The 21,648-nt window shown below is 37.2% G+C and overlaps 1 protein-coding gene across 2 annotated transcripts in view; it reads left to right on the top strand.

Moving 5' to 3' along the window:
* The window catches only part of TMEM41B (transmembrane protein 41B), a 40,070-nt gene extending 18,640 nt beyond the window's left edge, over nucleotides 1–21,430 (top strand). Inside the window, exons 3-7 of one of the 2 annotated variants that reach the window (XM_069091194.1) lie at nucleotides 2,779–2,907; nucleotides 11,355–11,448; nucleotides 12,440–12,544; nucleotides 17,816–17,954; nucleotides 19,038–21,430. In XM_069091194.1, coding sequence (XP_068947295.1) covers nucleotides 2,779–2,907; nucleotides 11,355–11,448; nucleotides 12,440–12,544; nucleotides 17,816–17,954; nucleotides 19,038–19,207 — 637 coding nt within the window. In that variant the 3' untranslated portion in view covers nucleotides 19,208–21,430. The remainder of the gene's footprint in view (nucleotides 1–2,778; nucleotides 2,908–11,354; nucleotides 11,449–12,439; nucleotides 12,545–17,815; nucleotides 17,955–19,037) is intronic. The other variant, XM_069091195.1, reaches the window with a different exon arrangement.
* The last annotated feature ends 218 nt before the right edge of the window (nucleotides 21,431–21,648 follow it).

Genomic DNA, 21,648 nt, shown 5'->3' with positions numbered 1-21,648 from the left:
TACTGTAGCCCATTGCTTACAGTCAGTTTGTATGGTAGAAGGAACCACCATGGAGTGGGACTAGCAGAGGGAGGGGTAGGATGTGGATGATAAGTTCCCTATGTTTCCCATCCAATCCAATGAAAATGCTACATGTAAAGATAGAGGCTGATTCCCCAGTTGACAAATGGTTAAGGGATATGAATAGATAGCTTGTGTGTTCTACAAGCTATCAATAATCATATGAAAAAATGTCTAAATTGCTAATAATTAGAAAAATGCAAACTAAAGCAAATTATGGGGTACCACCTCACACCCATTAAATTGGTAAAGATGATAGAAAAGAAAATGACAAATAGATTGCAAATGTTGGGGGGGCTGTGGGAAAATGAGTACATTAATACACTGCAGGTAGAACTGTGAACTGGTCCAAGTCCTTTTAGAAAGCAATTTGGAACTCTGCCCAAAATGATATTAATTTGTGCATATGTATTCTTTGACCCAGCTTTACTGCTACTAGAGATCAAAGAGATAGGAAAAAGATCCATATATACACAAATGTTTATAGCAGTTCTTTTCATGGTGACTGAATGTGAAACTGAGGGGATGCCCATCAATTGGGGAATAACTAAACAAGCTGTAGTGTAAGAATATGATGGAAGACTATTGTAGTATAAGAAAAGAAGCAGAGTATGGTTTCAGAATGATTTGGGAAGACTTGTATGAACTGATGCCAAGTGAAGTGAGCAGAATCAATAAATAATATATAAAATAACAGTGATACTGTAAAGACAAAAGACTCAAGACACATACTACCTACCTCCAAACAGAGAGGTGATAGATTCAGAGTATAGATTGAGGCTGAGTTTGGGTTTTTATTGTCTTTTGTTTGGTTTTTTTGGGACATGGCCAATGCAGGGATTTGTTTTGCTTGACTATACGGGTTTGTGAAAAGGTTTTGTTTTCATGCCTTCTCAGTAGGGATTTGCGGGGATGGAGAAGGACGTGAGATAGAATTCAGATATGCAAATTAAATTACATTTTAAAAAAGCAAAAAAGATTTAGCTTGCTATCTCTGTTTTCCTTAGAACTTAATTCAGTAATGTTTAGTGTCTTCTGTCTGCGAAGCACCATTTTGGGCTCTGGGTCTTTATATTTATGGTGTTTAGATTTGCCTCTTGTACTTCTTGCATATTGACAGTTAAGTTTCAGAGTATTTTCCCAAAAGGATTATCATATATTATATAAATATATAGCTAAATATAAAGATTTAGCTAATAGTACTTGAGGCTTTCTTTCTAAGGAAGAAATTGTGTTGAATCCAGTTGTGTTCAAAACAAGGTGATTATATTGATTTTTTTAAGTGGAATAATTGAGAAATGTGTTCAAACTTATTTTTATTTTTAGTCAAGATATATATCAACTTTGATGTTGAACTGTATTATTTAAAATGTCATGTGTATAATTTTGAAATAAATCCAGTGACTTTTGAGATTATTATAAAGGTTTTTCAAAGTGTTGTGTGTTTTATGTGCAGTTATATTATTACTGGTATTTCTCTACTTTATATCTTTTCAATTTTGTGTAAATATTGGCTTTGCAATGTTTACCCAGCCATTTTGGAATCCTACCAATATTGTTCAGTAAACACAGTTCCTTTATGGCTTAGGAAATTCAGTGACACAGAGGGAATTCTGGACTTTTGAAATTTGGTGTTTGTGAATGTGGATTTGGTCTTTTAGCTAAATGAACACACTTAGGCCAAGCAGCATTGTACTTTGCCTTCGCCCTGTGGAATGTAAGCTGCTTAAGACCAGAGTTTCATGTCTTTGTAGTCACAGTGCCTGGTTCCCTGGAGAGATTTGTTGTTTGTCCTTCGTTCTCAAAGAGGACCATGGCATCAGAGCGGTGATGCCATGACGTGCAAGGGAATTGGATTTAAGTGAGGGAGGGCTGTGCAAAGTCACTAGCCTCACTTTCTCCTCTGGAACCATCTGGATCCAGTGACCTGATATAGACCAGGATGACTGGAGATGGCCTAGGATGAAGTGGGGGACCTTGACCTTTTTAAGCTAAGATCTTTAACATGTCTTAGTTTGACTGAGACAAAGCCCATTCATTGATTAAAGCTAGGTAAGAAAAGAGGTAGAGAATTGCCTCTATTAGTTTAAAAAAAAAAAAAAAGAAATGCTTGTAAATGGGTTGAACAAATTGTTAAATGCTTCTGGTGGATGAGCAGCTCTGCTACATGGAGGGATACAGAGATGAAAAACAACATATAGTCCCTGGCTGCAAGAATTTTGTAGTTGAACATATATATTCGATCCAAGGTAGAATAACATGAGAAAAAAGGAGAGAGCCAAACTAAGAAAAGGTAAATAAAGTATTTATTAAGCACTTATTATAATGTACCAGGAACAGTGCTAAGCACTGAGGATGCAGTCACAAGCAAGAAAGATAGGGCTTGACTCAAGGAACTTATTTTCTAATGTGGAAAGACAGCACATAGAGGGGGACGAGAAAGGAGTGTGATATGGGCCTGATCAGTGGTGGGAGTGGCATGGGGACTCATTTTGGACTCATCTCTCAGAACTCAGATAGCCCTGGGGCAGCAGAGTTCAGAGTTTTCTCGGAGAAAAGATGAGGCTATTGGTCAGAGTGCAAGAAAGCTTCAGATAATTTTGGAGAAGACTTCATGTTTACAACTTTATTTTTAACGTTATTTTAGAAAACACTGTTTAGCAATTTTTTCTGAACTAAATAAAAAAAAAGCCTATTAACTTTGTTTTATTTCTTCAGGGAAGAAAGAGCAAACATGAAGGTTCCCAGAGATATGGATGACGCCAAGGCTTTAGGAAAAGTTTTATCCAAATACAAGGACACCTTTTATGTACAAGTACTTGTAGCTTATTTTGCTACATATATTTTGTATCCTTTTATATGAAAAACGTCTTCTAGCTGTGTGTGGGTAATGAAGAAGTTTTCTTTTAATGTTCTATTTAACAAGGGCAATTTTTGTTAATTATGAAAGTGATAATTGTAATTATACTTTTATTTCTTATCATTTATTTGCCATCTACCCAATTTCCAAGTTAACTTGAAGCTTTTACTTTAAATTTTGTGTCCTTTTTTCTAATTTAATTTTTCCTCATTCTTTTTGATAAATGAAAGATTAACTTCTTAATATCAGAATAGTTATTTCTTTTTTTTTCCAATACAGCTATCAGATACTTTCTTTTTTTTTTTTAGTTTACATCATTCATTTCCACAAAATGTTGAGTTACAAATTTTCTCACCATTTTTCCCCTACCCACCACCCCAAAACAGGGATCCCACTGAATATCCCTTACAATCTACTCTCTCCCACATCTTCCCCCATACTCCCTAAGACTTTCCAGTAGGGCACTGTGGATCTCTATGCCCCAGTGCCTGTATATCTTATTTCCCAGTTACATGTAGAATAATAATAATAATATGTATTATATATATTTTTTTAATATTTGATTTTAAAACTTTGAATTCCATATTCTTTCCCTTCCTCCCTCATCACCCACCCTTACTGGATAGGTAAGCAATTTAATATAGGTTGCACATGTGTAGCTATGCAAAACATTTCCATAGTGGATATATTGTGAAAGACTGACTATATTTCACTCCATCCCATTCCACCCCCCACTTCTATTCTCTACTTTGATCCCCTCCCTTTTCAAAAGTGGGTGCTTTCAACTTCCCTCCCCCCCCAGTCTGCCCTCTCTTCTATCATCCCCTCTCTCATCCTCTTCCCCCCTACTCTCCTGTAGGGTGAGATATCTTATTTAGTGTGTATGTCGTTCCCTCCCTGAGCCAAATTCATTGAGAATAAGGATGACTCATTCCCTTTTTGCCTTCCTGTTCTTCCTCTCCATTCTAACCAGAATAGTTATTTCATCACTTCTTTTTTCAGAATTTATAAAATGGTATTCACTGTAATACTTTTGATACTTCTACCTTGTTCCATCAGTCGTGATGGAATCCTGTGTTTTTAGACTTTTGGGCTATTGTTTATTCTTGTTGTAGAGGTCACCAGCATTTTTGTTATTGTTGTTGTGTATGTTTTGTATTTTTGATTATTTAACTAAAACAGCCTTTCATAGATGCCTGATTATGGTATGGAGGTGACTCTGGGTTGTAGAAAGCTATGCTTCTAGATCATTGCTCTGGCAAGTCCTGCCGAGAGTTGAACAGGCTTTGAGTGTCAGCTCAGTGACGGATTGTGTGTTATCTGAGGACCAGTAGAGTTCTATGTAGAAAGGCTTACCACCAGACCAATGGCAGTGTGATGAATGTCCTGGCTATTGCAATTCATAAAAACTGTCCCTTCAGGTGTGCAGGGAGTACAACTTGGAAAGGTTGGGTCTCTTTGGAGAGGTTTCAACCACAACATCTCCTAACGACAATATCCTAAGGTGTTAGGGGGACTGATCTGAATCAGTGGAGGACATGTATACTGATACCATGGAATTATCTGACATCATTGAAATCATGGGTCATTGAAGTAACATGTATACATGTGTATACTCACATAATGTGTATCTTTCCCTCTCCCTCTGTCACTTTCTTCCTGTATATCTGGAGGTGGACCTGTGATTTCCTTGGTTTAGGGAACTCCTAGATGGCACTTCCCTCAGGGATGCAGATTGGCTTCTCCTAAATTGCCTGGGTCCACAGTCACACAGTCAATTTGTTAGAAACAAGACTTCCTCTACTTCACCAGGCTGTGTCCTAGATGTGTCAGAGTGGGGATTCATTCCCTCCAGCAATGAAGATTTAGAACCAACCCATTCATCTCTGCCTATCCTATGCAATTCTTGTGTTTGTTTACCACAGCAGATCCCACTCTGAGTGCCTGGGGAGGGGTTGGAGAAGAATGTCCCTCTTTTTTTTTTTTTTTTATACCATGTGGCTAACATGTGAGAAGCCTATCTTCTCTTTTGTTCAGATGTTTGATGGAATCCTTTCCTCAGCTTATCCTTCATAATTCCTTATTAGAGGTGTGTTGCAGCTAGTTCAGCCCTACCATGTGCCTTTCTGTTGCCTTTGGATGATCCTCATTTCATTTCTTCAGTTTTGCTTCCATATACTACCACCAGAGTATTATCAATGTTTAAAACAAATAGATCTTTGTGTCAGGGAGAAACTTGGGGTTCATTGAAAGAACTTTGTGATTTTTTTCAAGGGTAATACTACCTGGGGGTGGCTAAGTGGTACAGTGAATAGAGCACCAGCCCTGGAATCAGGAGGACCTGAGTTCAAATCCGGCTTCAGACACTTGACACAATTACTAGCCGGGTGACTTTGGGCAAGTCACTTATCCCCAATTGCCCTCCAGAAAGCCCCTCCCCCCCCAAAAAAGGTAATACTACCTATTCTTGTTCAACTTAGGGCCTGACTCATTGACCATTTGTACTCTTTTCAAGGTATAAACATTCATATACATATGCACACAAACACACGTGTTTTTTTGTGTGTGGACAGACACCACAGATTGTACGTTCAGCTTTGTGCCATGAAAGATTACTTGGTATAGTTAGTATGCCATCTTCAGAAATAAGGCATCAAGGGGCAGCCAGGTGGCGCAGTGAGTAAGAGCACCGGTCCCTGAGTCGAGAGACATGGGATCGGTTCTGGGCTCAGATACTTAACACCCACACACAAAAAAATAACTGGCTGTGTAACCTTGAGCAAGTTAACCCAATTGCTTATGGGCGGCCAGGTGGCGCAGTAAGAGCGTTGGCCCTGGCATCGGGAGACCCAGGATCGGTTCTGGCCTAAGATACTCGGCACCCACACAAAAATAACTGGCCTTGTAACCTTGAGCAAGTTACTTAACCCCAATTGCTTTAAAAAAAAAAATAAGGCATCCAGAATTTATTAAGCACTGTGTGCCAGACTTTATGTTAAGTTCTGAAGATACAGAATGCAAGCAAAAAGTAAGACAGTCCCTGCCCTCATAGAGTTTACATTCTTAGGTGGGAAGAAGGTAATCCATAAAAGGGAGTTAGAAAGGGAACATAGAGAAGCCAAATAAAGCATGACTGGTCTGGGTCTATCCCCGAAATGGAGATCCTCCAGAAGGAACTCACCAGTGGGAGAAGGGGGCAACCTGGTGGAGTGTGTGAAGGCCCTCACCATCTTTCTAAGGCTTGCATTTTACTTCGACTTAATACAGTCTCCTCCATAAGAGGGATGGGCACTTTTGGTGAGCCAATGTCAACGGTTTATATTTTACCTGATACTACTGATCAGAAGGTTCTTGAACGACTAAGATTCTCTGTTGTATCTTTCAAGGAATTTTGTACATTTTTAATTTATAAGTGGGAGACACCTTAAAGGAGGAAAGTCTTTTACGGGGCAGTATTTTGCTCCAATGAGTGAAGTACTTTTAAAAAATATTCACCAAACAGTGAGTACTGTTGTACCTAGTACCTTTTAGTCAGTTGTGTGATGGCAGGCACCATTTGCTGTGGAGTGTTGCTTTCTACTTCTTCATGTTCTTCTAATATTCTCATTAGATGACCTCAGTTTATGTAGGTTATTCTCATCAAACATTTTTATAGATGAGAAAATAGCCATAGAGATCTATAATGACTGATGGCATGTGTCGCTTTTTGTGGTGGTAACAATAAGGGTTTAGATTTTTTTCCCTTTATGCTTTTCAGTTATCTTTAGAAACCTCGATTATTACCCCTTTCTAAATTCTTGGTAGGATTTCTCTTCCTCCTCATTCTCTGCAACAGATGTTAGTGATAGTGATGGCAACTTTGGTATATAGTGCTTGAAGGTTTGCCGAGCACCTTATACATTATTATCTTCTTTAATCCTTATAGCAGCCTTGTGAGCTGCTTGTTGTCATGTCTGTTTTGTAGGTGATTCATAAATTGAGAGCAACAGAGGCTGAGTAAGTGGTTGAGGCAGGATTTGATTTTAGGTCATACATCCAGCATTCCAGATCCCGCACTCTGTCTACTACCATGGTGACCAAACATTCCATAAAGTTTCTTGTTTTGGGGTACATGATAAAACCAACTCTATTCTTGACTTTATTTATAGCAAGACTGTTAAGATCAGTATGATTCAGTTCCTTCAGTAGAATGTCCATTAATTAGTTGTGGGACAAAAATACTTACATTTAAATTAGCAGCAGTAGTCAAGTTAATGTTTACAAGTTTTCTAAAAATTATATGATTCTTAGCATCCTCTCTGTTCTCTTCTTCACATCTGTCATCTATCCCTTTAGAAGTGGAAAGGGGAGGGGGGGAAATTGAACAGGACTGAGGGACATTTATTTACTTTTTCTGTCATGGGTTGCTCTCAAGTTACCAGGTGACCAGACTCATAGCGATGAAACTTTCTGCCCTTGCTAAGCAGGTCCTCAGAAAACAAGCCTCCTCTTTTGTGAGGGCTTTGCTTTGTTTGAAGGTTTTCTAGACTCTGTTAGAATTTGTTCTTCATTGGCATATCCTTCAAGAATCCAATGTCGCTTCCATGCTAATGGTAGGACTGGCAGAGAGCATTGAATTCATCAAATTCAAACCCTTCATTTTATGTATGAAAAAATAAATTCAGTGCTCAGATAATAAAGTCAGAGATTTTTCTACTTAACAGTCACACAGCTAGTTAGTGACTGAACTGGGATGAGGACAATTATTGACTGACTCAGATGTGCTATTTTGGGGGGAGGAGGCAAAGTGATTGGGGTTAAGTGACTTGCCCAAGGTCACACAGCTAGTAAGTGTATTACATGTGTAAGGCTGGATTTGAACTCAAGTCCTCCTGACTCTAGGGCTGGTGCTCTAGTCACTGTACCACCTATCTGCCCAAGTTGTGCTATTTTAACACACCTGGTTGCTTCTTATAAATACTTTACTCTTTCTTTTAAATTAGCAGTATAGATGAAAATTCCCCTAAAAATCTTATAGCAGCTCACAAGGCTGCTATAAGGAAAATCTTAGAAATATCTAATATTTATACATAGGGACCGATTTAATCTTTTTTATAAAATATGTAATGGTGAATATTGTTATATAGCATGTCTTCATTCTTCTACTTTTTCACTCATTGACCTTAAGGCTAGTAGCATCAGAGAAGCTCACGTGCATGGAGCATGGCAAGAGTATTTAGTTTTCATTCCATTTAATTAAGTTAGTCATATAAATTAAGATATTACTCTGCTGTACAACTTACAGAGAAATAAGGACACTCTGAACACTGAAATCAATGTATCAAGCAGTGTCCTCCATTTCTTTTGACCTTTGTCAGATTCATAGAGTTTTTGTTTGCAGAAAATCAGGCTTTAATTCCTTAATTGTGTGGAGCTTAGCAAAGCAGATAGTTTAAGAAAGCATCGTTAAATGTGGGTAGAAGTAATGAACGGGGCTTGGGTGATGGTAGATTTTCCTTTTTTCTTCAGTCTAATTATAAGACTTGATTGACAACCAAGATATATGCACTATATAGGATTGGGCTCTTGCTCTTTGGGACTTTTTGGACTAATAAGTCCACTGTTAAAAGGGTTAGTATTTACTGGGAGCAAGAGAGGTGTTTTTATACTTTTATTAAGGTGTCAGCATGTTCTTTGTAACATCAACAATCTCATTTAGTAAGCGTAATTCATACATTAGATTTCACAACAGCATTACAAAATTTCTCCTAATATCTTTTGCTTGAAACATAAATTGTAACGACATTCTGGTGAAATTAATTGTCCTTTGTAAAATTTAATACCTTAATTTTTTTTTTTTTGGAGGGCAATTGGGGTTAAGTGACTTGCCCAAAGTCACATGGCTAGGAAGTGTGTCAGGTGTCTGAGGCCGGATTTCAACTCAGGTCCTCCTGACTCCAGGGCCAGTGCTCTATTCACTGTGACACCCAGTACCTTTAATTTTTAAATTTAAGCAGGGAATGTTTGTATTTGTAACATTTTTAAGGAATTGGTTTGAGTTTGTTTCCCCATCTATAGGGAAGGTATAGGTATTGATAGCTCTATCAAATGTTGTCTTCCAATAGTATTATACTTTGTACTTCAAGGACCTGTAATTTCCTTTATGTTGCAGCCTTAGTAGACAGAGTGCTGGGCTTGAACTCAGGAAGACCTAGGCCAAAAACTTGCTTCAAACACTTGACTATGTGTCTTGAGCAAGTCTCTTAAGCTCCTTGGGCAAGTCACTTAGATTCTTTGGGCCTCTTGTTAGTCTGTAAAATGAGAGGGTTGAGTTAAATGGCTTTTGAGGTTTTTCTAGCTCTAGTCATATGATCCTGTGAGACTTAGTTTCCCCATCTGTAAAATGAGAATAAGACCAGTAGTACTTACCTCGCAGGATTATTGTGGGCTCAGATGTGATAACGTTTAATAAAATCCTTTGGAACTTAAGATATTACATGACTGTCAATAATAACTTAGTGGATGTTCAGAGTTGCTGTAGTCATAAATTTCTAATTTTGCTAGGCTGGTCCTCACAGAAACATGGTCCATTAATAGATCATACGTAGAGTCTTTGGTGGGAGGTGCTTGAACTATATATGGCCTTCATGAACCCAGAGTTGCCTCAGTGCCATGATGTACCATTAGAGGAGAATAAAATAGCCCTTATTTGTAGAAAATGTTTTCTATTGGGAGAAAAAACAATGGTTAATTATTTTGGTTCAATTCTTCTGTCTATAGCCTTTGTTTTTTATACCCCATTCCATTATTGATTTTATTATTAAATAGTATTAAAATACTGTATTATCGTCACAGATTTTATGCCAAATTTTTTGCCAAAAAGTGGGATGCGACCATTATATGAAGCTTATATAAATTTTAAAAAATTGTGGCAGTATTTCTTAAAAATCATTTATCACTAAACTGTCTTTGGTGTTCAAGATTAGGATGCATGGAGTACTCATTAATATACATTAAAATTGGGAAGATGCAAGTCTTACTATATCATGTGACTTAATCTTGGCAGCTTTCGCTTTCCTGCCTGCTCCCCTTGTGCCTGGGGCTCTTCATTGGGTTGAGTGACAATAACTGTTAATACTGCAGCGTCCTAAATAAACCACGCAGGTTGACTTTCAAAAGTATACTGACCTGGGCAGCTAGGGGCACAGAGCACCAGCCCTGGAGTCAGGAGGACCTGAGTTCAAACCTGGCCTCAGACACTTGACACTTAACTAGCTATGTGACCTTGGGCAAGTCAACCCCAATTGCCTTTCCTTCCCCCTCCAAAAAAAAAAAGGAAAAAAGTATACTGACAATGCAGCATATGCTGAGAATTTTAGGCTTGTTTAGTGAGAGAGAAATGCATATTCATATGCTACTTGTGAAGTGTTGCTGCTCTGTTTACCTTTTAAGTGGTGTGAATTATATGGTATGACAATTACAGAATGAATGAAAGGTTATAAACCTATTTTTGAACTTAAAAAAAAAAAGCCAAAAACCTACCACAGGGTGTGATGATTATGTGGTAAAATATGGTAGTATTAAAAACAGTGCTAAGATAGTATTAAAATCTGTTTGCTTGACAGTTTTACTAGTAATAATTATTTACAAATTAATTTAGATTTCCATAGTATATATTTTATATAATTTATTACATGTAATTAATTCATAATTATTATAATTTGTCAATAATTGTATTATAATTTTTAAACATTAATTTTTTAAGCATTCTAATTTTCTTTACACATTTTACATCTTAGACTAAAACAGTTTTAATTGAGGAAGTCTTATTGAAGAAGTCATTTTAAACTTGCTAGACAAGAGGAAAAACTTTTATGTTAAAGGAGATTGCCAAGACAGCGTATTTCCTTATTTTTGTTAATGCAATTATATATGCATATATATGCAAATTATAATATAATATAATAACAAATACTGTTTAGCCATGTACATCTTAATTTTAAAAATTTAATGAGGGGAGAATTTTTTAATCTTCGTTTTATTGCTTAGTATAACCCCTGGTTTGTTTTTTTTACTAGTAAAAAATTTGTATTTTGTTGAAACAGTTTTCTGTGATTAAATTTGAAATGGTCTGTCATCAAAGCAAGTAATTGATTAATAAATTTTTATAGTTTTTAAGTTTGGGATACTAATATGCCCAAATTTCTTAAAATGCATTTTTTTATTATAATTATACTGTTATTATTAACTCCATGGATCGCAACCTTTATAGTTAAGTCATTTTACTAATGCAAGAAAGTGAATTATGATACTTTGTAGAAATCAAACCTATTGAGTGTTACTTATGTTTGTGTGGATTGTTTTGTAAATCATACCCTATGCATTCATAAGTGTTGAACTTCTTTACTTTTAAGGAATTTAGTTATGTTTTAATCCTTAACCATTAACTTTACAGCTTGCAAACATTTGCTATTCCAGGGTCTATATTTCTCAGTATTCTCTCAGGGTTTCTTTATCCCTTTCCACTGGCCTTATTCCTTGTTTGTTTGGTAAGTATATAAGTGTATATGCATGCATGCATGAGTGTGTGTACACATAGTAGCACGCACACAGACACACACATACCCCTTAGTAATGAGCAGTGAGGAAATGATTTTAAGGTTGGATATGATGATGTCCTAGGGACACTCTGAGATGAGGTTTAGCAGAAGCTGAAGGGCTGTGGAGCTGATAAAAATCCTCCAGGAAAAGCTGTACCATTTGATGGCACAGTGCTGGGCCACTCTGTTTTGGCACCTTCCCTGTCTGTCCCAGAGCACACTGATCTTTGGGGAATCACATCACATGTTATTGTGTAGAGTTTTTGATTTGGGAAACTGTAAAGACTACTCACAATGGTGGTTTGGGGTAATGCAAGTCAATGACTTGATTAACATTTGAGATATTTATGTTGAAAAATGCCTTTCGCAGTTAAAATTAGCTATTTTTATAAACTTGTTTGTGTCAAATCCTAATACAGCCTCATTATAAGGGTGGCCTTAGGTTTTTTTTTTTTTTGCTCTTTGGAGGGCAGTTGGGGTTAAGTGACTTGCCCAAGGTCACAAGGCTTGTTTTTCTGTTAAGTGTCTGAGGCTGGATTTGAACTCAGGTTCTCCTGACTCCAAGGCCGGTGCTCTATTTACTGCACCACCTAGCCACCCAGTAAGGGTGGCCTTGGGCAAAAAGAAGTTCCAGATAAATGGTACCTGATTACTCTTATTTCTTTTGTGTTACCTCTGCATAACAGATTTCATTAGATCCTGACTCTGCCACTTACCACCTGTGTGACCATGGGCAAGGCATCTAGGGCTTTGGGTTTCAGTTTCCCCATTTCCAAAATAAGAAGATTGGACTAAATGACTTCTGAGGCCCCTCTGGTTCTAAATCTATAATCCTAAGGATCACATGAAATTGAGGCTTGGTGAATCCTTAGAGTGAAAAGGGCCCTGCCAGTAAGGTGAGGAAGTACAATTATGCTCATGGCTTTCTATTGCTTTCTAGTGTTCTGGACTCGGCGCTTCCTTCTGTTATATGCTTTCGTATTTGGTTGGGAGACCAGTGGTATACAAGTATTTAACAGAAAAGGCAGTGAAATGGTCACAGCAGGTAAAAATCTCCTTTGTTTTATATACTGTTTTATATAATACAGTGCTGAATGTATATCATTCTTACAATGTACAAACATCTTTATTTAAAATAACACAGAGGGGCGGCCAGGTGGCTCAGCGAGTAAGAGCACCGGTTCCAGTGTTGGGACAACCTAGAGATCGAATCCCGGGCTCAGACACTCAGCACCACACCCAGAAATAACTGGCCGTGTAACCTTGAGCAAGTTACTTAACCCCAATTGCTTAAAAGATAAAATAAAATAAAATAAAATAACACAGGACTTGTCTGAAAGAAACAATAAAATGGACAATAAGAATTTTTATTAATGTTAGTATTTCTTTGGATCTTTGCTTATCACCATAACATTGATAATGAGATTCAAAATAGATGCACCACTTCTCAGTGGAGTAAGACATTTATACTTAGGGTAGGTAGTCTAAATGAACCTCTTTGAGCTTCCTTCTGAGATTCTGTGTTGTGGAATACAAAAAAATTTATCTCCATGTACTTTTTTTTTTTTGAGGGCAGTTGGGGTTAAGTGACTTGCCCAAGGTCACATGGCTAGTTTTTGTGTTCAGTATCTGAAGCCAAATTTGAACTCAGGTCCTCCTGACTCCAGGGCTGGTGCTCTCCATGTACTTTTAATTAAGTTACTTATAGTGTAATATAGAACTTAGGCAGCCACTCAGTGTTTATTGAAAGAAAAAGAGCTGTTTAATTTCCTGCAAATGAAAATTTTCATTTTAGTGAATTTAATGTCTTACATGATCACAGTAATTTTAGCAGTTCTCATAATCATTAAAAGCCAAATTTTGATTTAAATTTTCTGTGTTTCTCTGCTTTTTTAACTTAATTTGACTTAATCTTATCTGAAAAGGTCACAAAATCATTTAAAAAATTTTTTTCAGATTCTCTTACAGATTAAGTTTTTTAGGTATATTTGCTACTGAATTTCCATAGTATTATTGCTAATCCTCCCAAGCACTTTATGGGAGTAAGAAAATTTGACTTCAGATTTTGTAGGATCTTACTTTTGCTGTTGCCTACATTAGTAACCTGTTGATTTTTGTTATGTCACTAGACCAGTAGGAAATTGAAGTTTTCATCTAGTTGACATGTTCATGTATGTTCACTTAATGCTATGTGCAAACCTCTGTTTTGTAGGTACCTTCCCTGAAAATAAATGGACAATACTTTTTTTACCTTTCTAGAATTTTACAATGAGTTTTTAAGTGTCATTCTCAATCTTTTAATATTAGCACATCTTAGTTGTCATCTACTTTTTAGGTTCCCATAAAACTTTGTAGTAGCAGGTCATAATAGAGAGTTGGGTGATGAGCTAGCATTTAACTGATTCCATTTTATTTTAAATGAATGATTGGCCAGATTTTCTCGGAAGAGGTTCTTCTCTATCCTTGTCTCAGATTCATCCCTTAGTGTATTGATTGCCTGCTGGCAGTGTGGGTAGAGTCTGCTTTTTCTAATATTCTCCGATAATGTCTTCCTTCTCTTGTCATAAGTGTGTTTGCTGCTACTACAAAGAAATCTGACAGTGAATTGAAAGTTTAGAACGGCTTATAATCCTTTTCCATAATCACCATATTTCTGGAATCTTCTAACCAAGGTCTTAAAGTGCTAGGTGAGATGAAGTGGGTCAGATGGCATGGTTGCTGTGACCTTAGTGAGGTCATTCAGGAATAAGCAAGACAATACTGGACTGAACTTAACTCTCAGAGTATGTATGCCTCACATTGTATTAGTTTAAATTATGCTGGGCCTACTCTAAAGTAAACATTGACTCCCAGTTTGACTAGAGATGGGCTCCTTTTTTTCCCCTAGTACTGAGTTTTGTTAAGGTTAAATTCTGAGCCTGAGTCTGACAGTCCAGACCTGTATTTCCAGGATCAAATCAGACCTGGACCAACTTGTAAGAATTTGGCACTAGATCTGGCAAGTGATTTATGTGAGTATTTTCATTCTTTAGTCATTTTAGTTCATTAAATATTTTTTACCATCTATTGAGTGGTAGGCACAGGAAATGCAAACTGCTTATCTTCAAGGAACTTAAATCTACTTGGGGGCGGGGCAGAATAGTATATACATAGGAAACATTTTTAAGTTTAGACACTTAGAGAATCAAGATAGGCATCTTGTGGAAAGGGATATCACTAGAACTGATTCTTGAAGTGAGCTTGAAATCCCAAGAGGCAGAGATGAGGATCGAGATTATTCTAGGCTGGGCAGATAGCACAGGGGCAATCTTGTCATGTACAGAAAATAGCAAGAACAGTCTGACTGGAATGTCACTTAGTGAAGACAGAGTGGATGCTAAGAAGTTAGTCTGGAAGGATAGCTTGGAACCATGTTTTGAAAGACTAGAGGTGTGTATGCATCAGGTTTCTGTGTATGTGAAGGACTTTAAATGATAGGCACAGGAGTTTATATTTTATCCTGTAGATAGTAGTGAGACGCTGAAATTTCTTAAGGAAGTGAATGACTTGGTTACATCTGTGCTTTAAGAATATCACTTTAGGGGCAGTTAGGTGGCTCAGTGAACAGAGCGCCAGCCCTGGAGTCAGGAGGACCTGAGTTCAAATGTGGCCTCAGACACTTAACACTTACTAGCTACCTGACCTTGTACAAGTCACTTAACCCCAATTGCCCTCTCCTCTTCTCTCCAAAAACAAACAAACAGGTACCACTTTAACAGCATTTTTAGAATTTGGTTTGACTACGCATTTTTGTGACAGGTTGTTTTTTTCTTTTTCAGTTGAAGGAGATGGAGGTGGGAGGGAGAGAAGGTTTAAAAAATTTTTTTAATAAAAAAAAAAAGAATAGGGGAGGCTAGGTGGCGCAGTGAATAGAGCACCGGCCCTGGAGTCAGGAGGACCTGAGTTCATATATGGCCTCAGACACTTAACAAAAACTAGCCATGTGACCATGGGCAAGTCACTTAACCCCAATTGTCCTCCCCCAAAAAAAGGCAAAAAAACAAAAGAATATCAGTTGATCAGATATGACAGGATGTGTCAGAGAGGGGAGAGAGTAGGGCAGGGAGGCCAGTGAAAAGAAACTTGTGATAGTCCAGATGAGAAGTGATGAGTGTTCAAACTAGCACAGTGGCTTTGTGGATTGAAGGAGAGGCGTGAGGAAGATGATGCAGAAATAGAATCCACAATCGCAGCAATTGATTGAATGTGTGAAGAGTTGGGCAGAGCAAAGAAACGAGTGTGGTTCTGAAGTTAAGAACTTGGTTGGCTGGCAGTGAGTTAGGAGAAGGAGCTCTCTTGGGCAGCCGTTCTCTTCCTTTCTGACCAATTTGAAACTGTTCTCCTTTTTCTTGCCAGGGCCCAGCTCTCCTTCGTTTGTTCTTATTCCAATGCTGTTTTCTCCAGCAAATTGCCCCCATTTGCCCTCCCTATTTTCTTATCTTGGATATCCCAGATGTCTTTGTGCAGTTTTAAGCTAGTAAAACTGCTTCCCTGCTCCCTACAAACATACCCTTGTTTCCCCCTCCTGGCCTGTAATGTATTTTTCTGTCTACGTGGTTAAACTCCTTGAGAAAGTGGTCTCCATTCAAGGCTTCCACTTCCTCTCACTCTTGTTTTGCAGTCTGGCTTTTGACCCCTTCTTTCAACTGTAAAATGACTCTTTGTAAGTGACCAATGATCTCTTAGTTGCCAAGTCTAATAGGCTTTTCTTAATCCTGATCCTTCTTGTCTTCTATAGCATTTTGCATTGCCATTCACCTTCTGGACATTCTCCTGGGTTTTCATGATAGACACTGCCTTCTGATTCCTCTCCTCTCTGTCTGTCCATGCCTTCTTGGTCTCCTCTTTGAGAGTTTCCCTGTGACTGTTGAGGACACCAGCGTCCTTTCGGTCATCTAGGCTTGCAGATTTCTTTGTCATGCACATTTGGCCTGTAAAAGTTCTTCCCCAGCCTGGCTCATTCCTCTCTTTCCAGGCTCCTCATGCTTGGCACTTCTTCCCGTGCTCTACCTTCCCAGCATTGGTCTCCTTGCAGTTCTCTGAACGTATGCTGCATTCCTATGTATGTGCCTAACTCTCCCCCATAGCTGTAATGCTCTGAGGCTTCTTCACTTCAGCCTCTTTGGTTCCCAGGCTTCTTCCAGACTCTGCCAGCATGCCACCCACTCCAGGAAGCCTTTCCAGACCCCAATCCCCATCCCCAAGGGTCTTTTCCAGTGGCTATTCAGTATAGATCTTGTATTTAATTACCTTGTTCTATCCCCTCTTAAAATGTAAGTTGCTCGAAGACAGAGATAATTTTTACCTTCCTTGTATCTCAGTGTTTTAGCACAGTGCTTGGAACATTGAGTTTAATAAATGCTTGTGGATTTGGTTAGCAATGTTAAATATTATGGAGAGGTCAAAGGATTGTTATCCATAGTGAAGAGTTTAGGGTTGAATTTACAGATAAGGCAGAGAGAAGGAGAAAACAGTGGCTTATGGAAAAAGGGACACCATCAGTTTTAACTTGAAACTTCAAGTGTACAAATTTCATTTTCCTGTTCTCTGTCAAACCTCCTTCAGGTTACCTTTACCCAAAGGAAATGAAAATCTATTATTGGAGGATCTTTTTTTTTTAAGGACTAAGTACCTAAAATGGACTCTTTACCCTCCAAATTTGCTGCTCTTTCCTTACTGTGGATAATGAGACACTTATAACTGGAAATAACATTAGAAATTTTTTAGTGCAGTTCTTATATTTTACAGATGAAGAAATTGAAGTCTAAAGAGGCAAAGGCATTTATCCTTGCCTACATAGTGAATTTAAGCAGATGAATTTCTTACCTCCCATTCCATTTCTCTTTAGTGGACATTATCCTGAATACTTGTGCTTCTCTGCAGGGAATTTATAGATAAATAGTTTATTGTGCTAAAAAAAACCCAAAACTAATGGCTTGGTTTTGCCCTAAAAAAAAAAAGAAAAAAGAACCTTCAGTGATAAAATTAGGGTAGAAATTGTGAGCACATATCCTAAAAGAAAATCCAGTTCTATTATTAAAAAATCAGAATTTATTTTTACATTCAATATCTTATACAAATTTATGCTGGAACAATTCCTTCATTGCCACCACTAAATATTTTAATATTTTTTTCCACTTGTTTTCTTTTTTGTTCATTTCATCTGGATAAGATCAGAATGATTAACAGGTGTATACATTGTAAGCTATTTTGAAAGAAAAGTTGGAATGCTAAATAGAATTTGCTTGAACTCTAATCCTTTTTTCTTTTATTACAGGTTGAACGACATCGAGACCATCTCATAAACTACATAATATTTTTGAGAATAACTCCTTTTCTGCCTAATTGGTTTATTAACATAACATCTCCTGTTATAAATGTACCATTAAAAGTATTTTTTATTGGTACTTTTCTAGGTAAGACTTTAGTTGTACATGTTTTATAGAAAACCACCCTCTACTGGATACTGGACAGGATTAGAAGACAGCATTACATAAGAATTTAAAACTTCTGTTATATGATAAGAGAGTGGGTTAAGAAGAAGCCCGGGTCTCTTTTGTCTTGTAATTCCCCTTTTGATTTTTATCTGGCATTATATTTTTGACATAAATGTAAATCATTTAAGGAAGTTGGTTGAATTTCATTCTCTGAAGAAAATTTAGCCCATTTTGAAATTTATTTGTGGAGAGTCTGCTTAGAGGCAAAATAAAGATTGGATGAACTTGAGTTCTTTCTGGTCAGATCTGTTTTCAGATTCTCATTAAAATACTGAGATAACAGAATGAGCAGTAATTTCTCAAGTTGTTGGTTAATGCTTGTGAATCCTTTGCCACTCAGTAGACTGTCCCCTCAAATGACCCTGGTGAGCAACTTGATTGATTGATCACAATACTTGGCTAATCCTGGTTCTAAAGGGAAAGCTAGCCACCCCTCATCCATTCCCTTCTCTAGAGCAATAGGTTCTTTCTTAGTTTGTGTTGAATCACCAAAACCTTTGCAAACCCAAGATCACCTGCCACATGAGGCATCAGAAGAAGACCTTAGTGGTGGCCTTAGATTGCTAAAAAATGGTTTTAATTCCTAATAGAGAAATTGATGAAGTAGGCTTTTCCATTTTTATTAACAAATATGAAAAAAAAAACCCAACTCTCCAGGTCATGTCTTTGTTTACAACTTTTGACTAAAATTGAAAAAAGGGACTTCATACATATTGTATACGATGTAGTTAAGTGTAGTCAGTATTCCTGGAGTCATGAAATTTTAAAGGGACTCTTAGGAATCATTTAGTTCATCGCTGTCTGAGGCCCATTGAGGAGAAGCGGTCAGAACCAAGTCACCCAGCTGTTGTTAGTGCTTTGACCTGTTAGTTTATGATGATTCACTTTTCAGCAAACCTTAAAGTGGTTTTCATGTCTTTCATGAATTATCTTTCAAAACTGAGAGGCATCATATTGTTCTTAGAACTTCTCCTGATCCTTGGTTTTGTGTTTTTTTCCCAGGTGTTGCACCTCCCTCTTTCGTAGCAATCAAAGCAGGAACAACACTCTACCAGCTTACAACAGCAGGAGAAGCTGTTTCCTGGAACTCAGTATTTGTCCTAATGATTTTAGCAGTTCTCTCTATTCTGCCAGCTGTCTTCCAGAAAAAACTGAAACAGAAGTTTGAGTAACAAAGCACTTTGGTTTTAATTTCCCTGTATTTTCATCTCAGGATCTGCCGTTCCATATTTTTCTGTTTTGAAATCATCTCTTCACCAATGAAAAAAGAGAACATTTTCCTATCAAACAGCTGAGGGAAGGCATTCTAAGTGGCGAGGCAGAAGAGGAAGTAAAATGGGAATTGGAAAAGGACATTGGTTTGCTTGGGGTAGGGAAACACTAACTTCCAAATGAACACCTAGCCAGTAACTACAGACAAGTGTTCATGGCAGGCTGCAGAGAGCTCTTCATCTAAACCCGTAAAGCTAATCTAGCTGTTGTTGTCCCAGGACCTGCGTACACTCATCCCTGACTCGGTGATTGGGGCTGTTGATTTTCCCTTCTCCCTTCCCTCTCTTTCCCAAGTGATAACCTAAAGGATATGCAACAGTACTTGCTGGAAAGCAAAAGTGTTAATATTCCTGCTGAGATCAGCCTTTAAACACAGCATCAACTGGGGAAATGAGGCTGATGTGCTATGGTTCTTATTTTTTCCCTCTTAGGTTTGTGCTGATGGATTTATTTAATTACAAGCCCTTGGAAGATTGAGGAATTTAGTTAGGATATCAAGTTTTTCTACTTTTGTGGGGTTTGATTTTTGTTTTGTTTTGAATTTTTATCATGAATTCGTCTGAATTTTAAAATTCTGACCTCAACTTGTTTTCTTCTCTTTAAATTAGTTTTGCCAATATTTCAGTTGTGCCTGTATACTAGTGTGATCAAAATTAATGGCAATAATTTCTATCCAAATAATATTTTAGAATACTATTCTTTGAAAACTCAAAAGAGGGTTTTCAAAGCATCACTCCAAATACAGTCTGAAGGGGGTAGAAAAACTGCACTGCTTTGATTTTTTAGGGACAAAAACTTAGTGCCAGTACACATCTTCACTGGTAAATATAATAAATTGGTCAAAATAGTTATGGGATTTTCATCCTTAATTTATTAGTCTGGTACTTAAAGTATGTTATGTAATTACACTTTTTAGTGCATGTTATACTTATAAGGCTATGGTTTTTGTACCTGATTGGTAGCTTTTTGTTTGTAGCTGCTTTAGATCGATGCAGTTTTCAGTGCTTTATTTTGTCTTAAGCCACCAAATAAAAAAGAACCCTGTCTCTCAAATGGTAACAACTAATTAGGTAGCACTGGAAAAACTACTCGCTGCTTGCTGCTTGTTTGCAATGCCTCTGACTGGGCTTTGCCATTCTGCAAGGTTTTGTCAGTTTTGTTTTCTCAGAAGTTTGTCATTACATTTACAGTCTGCTTTAGAAACAAGAGAAACCCTATAATATTGTTATTTTTTTTTAATTTAGAAAGATGTGGTCATCTTTAAAACCCGGTTTCTATAATATAATGTGGATCAATCCATTACTTTTTCTGTCACAGTATTAATAAATGAATTTATTGTAAATACACAGAAAATATATTAACATGTACATGTCTTATTGCTTTATGTGAGCTGATTTAATTTTGTTCATAGAAAATACTTCCTTTCCTGTTGCTCTTAGACCGCACAACAAAGGTTTGAGTATTTTTACATAAAAGGATCTAAAACATACTTTATGGACAAAGTAATACTAATTTTAAAAATATGACAGAGTAAATTTCTACTTCAAAATAAGAACTTGAATTTTAATTTATGAGCTTGGACTTGGCAGAGCAGTGAAGCTTCACATTACTGAGTTTGTCATCTGAAGCCCCTGATAACTGTTGCCTTTTCAGAATTATTTGTCATCATTATTAAATGTTTAGTTGGTTCCCTCTCCTATTGATCTTTGTATAGTAGATGGATATGTCTGCTATTTTCAGTTCAATGTTTTTTCTTTTTCTAAGAATGTCATTGACTAAAAGCTAGGAGTTGTAGGTTCCGCTAGGAAGGAACCCTTGAGCATGTTTTACTGGGTGAAAATATAGCCAGTGGCATGCAAAGGCCCCTTCACAAATGTGGCATTCCTAGAATACTTGTTCTAATGCCCCAAATTAATAAGTCCAGTTGGCACAAGTTTTAGTCCTTTGGAGGGAGAGAACTGCCATGAAACAAATGGGGGGGTAAGACACTAACTTACCATGTGAGATTGCATTCACTTGGCAAAGTAGGCTGTCTCTGGAATTGTGTTATGTTTTGTGTACAATATTTTTAAGATACTCAGTGTAAGCCAAACTGTGATGGGAATAAAACACTTGAGAAACATTCCCTCTGTTGTACATGGATGTTATTTCACAGAAGTTTTTCTATTAATAACTTAACTTTGAACTTAAGAACTCATTGAAGACAAGCTCATAAAATTGTGAGGAGCACTTTTTAAACCCTAAATGCTCTGAGTTATTCCATAATGTTTATTTGTGCGTGTTATTGCCTTACTAACTGGGCAGTCTCTAGCAGGGTAGAGGGTAAATGTGCCTCATTTTT

The sequence above is a fragment of the Petaurus breviceps genome, unplaced genomic scaffold, assembly GCF_028583685.1.
Source record: "Petaurus breviceps papuanus isolate PSGF00001 unplaced genomic scaffold, PetGlider_PUasm1.0 188, whole genome shotgun sequence".
Classification (NCBI taxonomy): domain Eukaryota; kingdom Metazoa; phylum Chordata; class Mammalia; order Diprotodontia; family Petauridae; genus Petaurus; species Petaurus breviceps.
Note: the sequence above shows the minus strand (reverse complement) of the source record. Positions and strands in the feature narration are given on the sequence as shown.